The sequence below is a fragment of the Bos indicus x Bos taurus genome, chromosome 2, assembly GCF_003369695.1.
Source record: "Bos indicus x Bos taurus breed Angus x Brahman F1 hybrid chromosome 2, Bos_hybrid_MaternalHap_v2.0, whole genome shotgun sequence".
Taxonomy (NCBI): Eukaryota; Metazoa; Chordata; class Mammalia; order Artiodactyla; family Bovidae; genus Bos; species Bos indicus x Bos taurus.
Window position 1 is genome coordinate 22274393 of NC_040077.1, and position 5171 is coordinate 22279563.

Here is a 5171-nt window from a genome sequence, read left to right on the forward strand (position 1 = left end):
GTGCGAGTGGTGTGTTAGTGTGTGTGCACGCTTGAGTGTGCGTGCTTGTGGTTGTAGATCTCCGGCGTGTGTGTGTGTGTGTGTGCGCAGTTTTTTAAAGTGTTTGTGTCGCAGGTTGGTTCGCTTTTGTTCCTGGAATACGCGTTCGATTCTCGTCTGGGCTCGGGCAGCAGAGGGGAGCTCTTGGCTTGGCCGGCGAGCGGCGGTCCGCGAGCCGAGTGCCGCATCACCTCGCGCCGACCCGGGGGCGGCCCTGGAGCCCCCGCCCGTCCATCCCCCGGTCGTTTGCCCTCCGAACCTCTCGCTCGCTTTCGTTGTCTACTCGCTCGCTCGCTTCCTCGCGCCTCTCTCCGGATCTCTAAGAGTCGTTGGGGCCAGACGCGGCTTCCTTGCCTCCCGCCGAGGCTGCCGCCGCAGCCGCCGCCGCCGCCGCCGCAGCCGCCCGGGCCGCACTGACGCCGGAGTCGTGCAGGATGAGGTCAGGGGACTCGGAGCGGGGCGTCTCCAGGTTGCTGGCGTCCGTGTCACTGTCGCTGCCCTTTTTGCCCCCGCCGCCCCCGTTGTGCGTCTTAATGTGTTTGCTCAGGTGGTCGCTGCGCATGAAGCGCTTGTTGCACACTGGACAGGCGAAGCGCTTCTCGCCCGTGTGAGTCCGCAGGTGCCGCTGCAGCTCGTCCGAGCGCGTGAAGCGCTTGCCGCAGAAGAGCCAGTTGCACACGAAGGGCCGCTCTCCCGTGTGCCAGCGCAGGTGCGCCTTCAGGTGCGACGTCTTGCCGTACACTTTGCCGCAGCCCGGGATGTGGCAGCTGTGCAGGCCCTTGCGCCGCAGGCTCGCCCCGGCCGGGCCCAGCCGCTCCGCCTCCTGGCAGTTGGGGCAGTCGCAGGTGGCGCGGCCGGAGTAGCGGCGGGCCGAGCGCGCCGAGCTCCCCCCGGCGGCGGCGGCCGCGGCGCCCGAGATCATGGCGCTGGCTGCGGCGGCCGCCACTGCGGCGCTGGAGTCCGAGTAGGAGGGCAGCACCGGCTTGAAGCCGTCCTGGGCCAGCAGGTGCTGGCTGGTGGAGAGCAAGTGCGAGGCGGCGGCGGCCGAGGAGCCGAGGCCCGTGGAGCTGAAGGCCGAGTGCGTGAGCGAGCTGAAGTCGGGGTTGTAGGTGCCGAGCTGCGAGTGCAGCGAGGCTTGGGGGGCGCCCGAGTGCAGCGAGCTCTGGAGCCCCCCAGCGGGGTTCTGCACCTCCAGCCACGAGCCCGGGCTGCTGTGCACGTCCCACCACGACGACGCAGCACCGTTGGTCACCTCGCCCGCCGCCAGCGTCGAGTGGAAGCCTGACTTGTACCACGACTCGTACGGGTGCGCCATGCCCACGCGCGGGTACAGGCCGTCGGCCGCCGTCGTGTGCACCTTGGAGATGAAGGCCGATTGGCCTCCCGCCTCCTGCGGGGACACTCCGGCCGCTGCCGCCGCGGCCGCCGCTGAGTTGGAGAAGAGGCCGCCGTAGTCGCTGCTGAAAGCGGACGACGTAGGGGACGTGGAGGCCAAGCAGAAGGCGCTGTTGGCTGCGCCCGAGCCTCCCGCCAGGCCGCCCGAGCCGCGGCCGCCGGTGGCCACTGCGAAGCCCGAGAGGCTGGACCCGAGGTTGCAGCTGGACGAGGAGCGCTTCCAGGGATGGAAGCCGCCCTTGGCAAAGGCGCTCGACTCCGGCAGCGTCGTCAGCGGGCTCGTGTTGCCGATCTTGTTACAGGTCGCCGCCAGCATGGCCAACGGGGTCGTTCCGAAGCGCGGTTCTTCCTAGAGTGGGTGGGGTGAGGGAGGGAGCAAGGAGGAGGAGGGCAGGAACAAGTGGGAGGAAGACACAAAGTGCACCCGTGAGCAGCCCCGTCCCCCAGCCGCTGGTCCCGAGGCGGGGGGCGGGGGGTCGTGGCCCCCCGACTCGCGCCTCCTCCCGGTGAGCTCGCGGAGGATGCGCCGCGCCCCGCCGCGCCCCACGCGGGACAGAGGGAATCCCAAGAGAGAGGGTCCCGGAGCTGTAAAGTTGTTCTTCGGTGGGGCTACAAATCAAAGATGTGTCGGTTCTCCCCGCCTCAGTCGCTGCATATCCTGCCCCAAACTGGACTCAAGTCGCTCGCCTTCCGCTCGCCACAAGCCCGCTCCTCTCAAAGAAGCCCCCAAGTCGCCCTTCGGGATGAAGCGCGGAGGTAAACACATCGGCAACAAACACCAGGTGAGGGCAGAGGCGGCTGAAACAGCGACCGAGGGTGGGGGAAGCTTGGGGCACTCCTCCCAAGGGTGACTACGACTTGATTCTTTTTAATAGAAAACGTTTTAAATGTTTACATACACACACACACACGAAGACAAGAATCCGAGCAGAAGCGACCCCCGCGATGGATTTCAGTCATAAACGAACTAGGAAGCCGCAGAAGTGTAAATGTTAACGTGACTACATGGTCTGCAAAACGATTAAGACTGTTTTCTGGAAACACCGCTGTCGCGTAATTGCAACAATCCCCTAAGCAAGGGGGGGGGGGGGAGGATGGGATATAAATCACGCAGGGGGAAAAAAGGAACCTCTAAAACCGAATATTGAAAGGACTTGCTTGACAAATCCTTTTCTTTCAAAGGCACCTCCTGGGTTCCAATAATTTGGAAAGAATCAATCCCAGAAATGTGGAAAGTGCTCAAAGAAGCTGAGGCTGCAGTCGGGCAGCAACAGTTTCTCCAGAGCCGCCGACCTGGAGAAGCCATAACGAAAAATTACTCCTGTTAAAACAAGCAAATACCGCACTTTCGACTTACCCCAAGTATAGACGTGGCCATAGCAGGTCCCTGGGTGGCGTGGCGGGGCCTGGAGCGAGGCTGAGCCTGGCGGCTGCTCGGTAAAACTATTCGGGTTCCGCGCGGCTCCCGTGTCCCCGCGCCCGCGCCGAGCGGACTCCGGGCTCCCGCCGGCTAAACTCAGCCTAAGTGCGAGGAGCACCCGCTTTGAAGTGCCGCTGGCTGCGCTTCTTACCCAATGAGGGCGCAGGCAGAGCAGACGGGAGCTGCCCAGCAGCCAATCAGACGCGCCGAGGGGCCCAAGCCCGGGCTCCCGGCGCGTGCCAGTCACTGCGGCTAGCGGGGTGGGGGGCGGGGGCGGTCGCCGACTGGTGACTGAAGAAATTACAGCACAATTAAAAATTTACACACACTCACCAAGCCAGGTTTAAGTATCGCTGAGACCGAGTCACAAGCTTCCCCACCACTACCCCCCCTCGCGACCTCCCTGAGAAGATGCAAGTTAGGACTGACAGTCCTCGACTCTCCACTTGTGGGAAAGGAGACAGGAGGGGAGGGGGCGCCGAGGCGGAGGCCACACGAGCAAGGCCCAAGTAGAGATGAAAATGTCAACGCTCACTTTGTGTATCCAGGCTCTCGCCTGCGGAGCACAACTTCAGCTGGAATCCATCATTCTCGCTCGCGATTGTATCATTGTCACTTGTCTACCTGATTCCAGATTCCCAATGGATTCAGTTTTACTCTGAGTCACATTAAGGAGAAGGGGTGAAGGGACGGCTCCTCCGAAAGGAGAGAAATAGGCCTCTTCGTCCAGGTCTACACCCACAGACTTGGGAGATTGCCGCATCCCGCCATTTCCCCTAGCGGTCTATGTGACTTCCTAATTGTCGCTCTGGCCTCTGACCCAGTGGGTAATACAAGTGCCACTCACACCCGAAGCTTCAAGTGGTAATTGAGGGCACCCTTTGTACCGTTTGCCAGTGCCTAGATACCAGGTTAACCCAGTTGTCAAATATGACTAAACAGTGGGACGTGCTGATTATCTGCCGGGTTTCGCTGGGGGCTGGCATGGGGGTGGGAGACATCAGCCCATACAACACGCTGCACGAAGCCGCTTATTTTCACAATGCAACGACTTTGGAAACAGAGATCGGCGCGAGCCGCGTCCGCCCCCACCGCCACCCCCGCTGAAGCTGCAGCTTGCTCGGCTGTTTGTTTAACCCGGTGAAGATTTGCATGTCACGTTTCAGCCCAGAATCGAGTTTCTTGCCCTAGCTCCAACCCACTCACACTCCAGGCTGCCTGGGCCTACAGGCTCCTCTGAAGGACAAGGACTCCGGTTTGAGGGGTGGGCTTGCCCCTAGCTCCCTGCTTTCCTGGACGTGCTCAGGGAGCTTCTCCCCCGGACCTCTGTCCGTGAGTACCAGGGACGAGGCCACACGTGGGCGCCTCCACATTTTGCAAGCTGGAAGCATCTTAAAGTCCTCTTCGGATCCTGTCGTGTGATAAGACACGTCCTCAGACAGACAACTGACTACGCTTCTGGAACCCCTTAGTCGCTGAGGTGTTTTTCTTCTTTCTGGGTCTCCCCTTTTTCTTCAGGGTAGTCAGGAGCAGCTTTTGAATCAGAAATATCAGTGCCCTCGACAGACATGGGTACTGGTTTTAGTGTACCACATTTCCCCCTGAAAACCCACATCCTGCTCTAAAAGACATTTTAAACCACGAACCTCAACAGCTTGGGTGCAAAAGACGAGTTGTTGCGGAGGGGGAGCATACAGTACCTCTTGACCCAAAAAGTGCGACCACCGTGGCTCATCTCTTGGCCCTGAGCGGAGCCTGCGTGCATCCTGGTGCACTCCGTAGGTGGAGAAGAGTATATGGGTTGCTTTCTTTGCTTTTCGTTAGAGTATCTTGGCTCAAATGCTCTCCGCCCCCCCCACTTTGGTCTAAGGTGGCGAAAAGGCCGAGTAAAGTACGACAGAGAAAGAGGAGAGAAGGGAGAGAGAGTGAGAAGACCCGCGCGGCTCTAATGAAGGTTTGTGTCCTGGGGATTGTAGTAGAAATTGGCAGGGGAGAGGGGGAAGGGGGAGTGTGAAAAGCCCCAGGGACTCGGCGTGGAGGGTTGAGGTGGCATCCTAGCAGCCTGGAAGAACCAGAAAGCCCGGCAGGGGGACCCGGGAGCCCTTCCCAACAGGTGACTTCTGCCCTGGGAGAGCAGACTGGTGTTCGGCTTCCCGTAGAGTCTTCGCGTCGATTTACTAATAGAAGGATTGTTAAGTGGCAGCGAGGCGTTGCCGACTCACCCAGTGCAGCCCGGGGAGGAGAAGCGCGGAGGTTCCCCTCAGCCACCTCCTCCCCCACCCCCAACACACCCTCTCTTTAAGGAAACCTGACAAAG

General features: G+C 61.0%; 1 protein-coding gene across 1 annotated transcript; it reads right to left on the bottom strand.

Annotated features, from left to right (window-relative positions):
- Nucleotides 1-276: 276 nt before the first annotated feature.
- SP9 (Sp9 transcription factor) lies at nt 277-4971 on the bottom strand. The gene is made up of 2 exons (XM_027557346.1): nt 2792-4971; nt 277-1783 (listed from the first exon to the last, which is right to left on the bottom strand). Exons 1-2 carry the CDS (start codon nt 2810-2812, stop codon nt 359-361), a joined length of 1446 nt encoding a protein of 481 aa, XP_027413147.1. The 5' UTR covers nt 2813-4971; the 3' UTR covers nt 277-358.
- Between the last annotated feature and the right edge of the window lie 200 nt (nt 4972-5171).

Coding starts and splice junctions, on each gene's coding strand:
- SP9 (XM_027557346.1), bottom strand. CDS start 2,812: ATGGCCACGTCTATACTTGGG. Junction 1,784..2,791: donor TGGCCACGTCTATACTTGGG/GTAAGTCGAAAG, acceptor CACCCACTCTAG/GAAGAACCGCGCTTCGGAAC.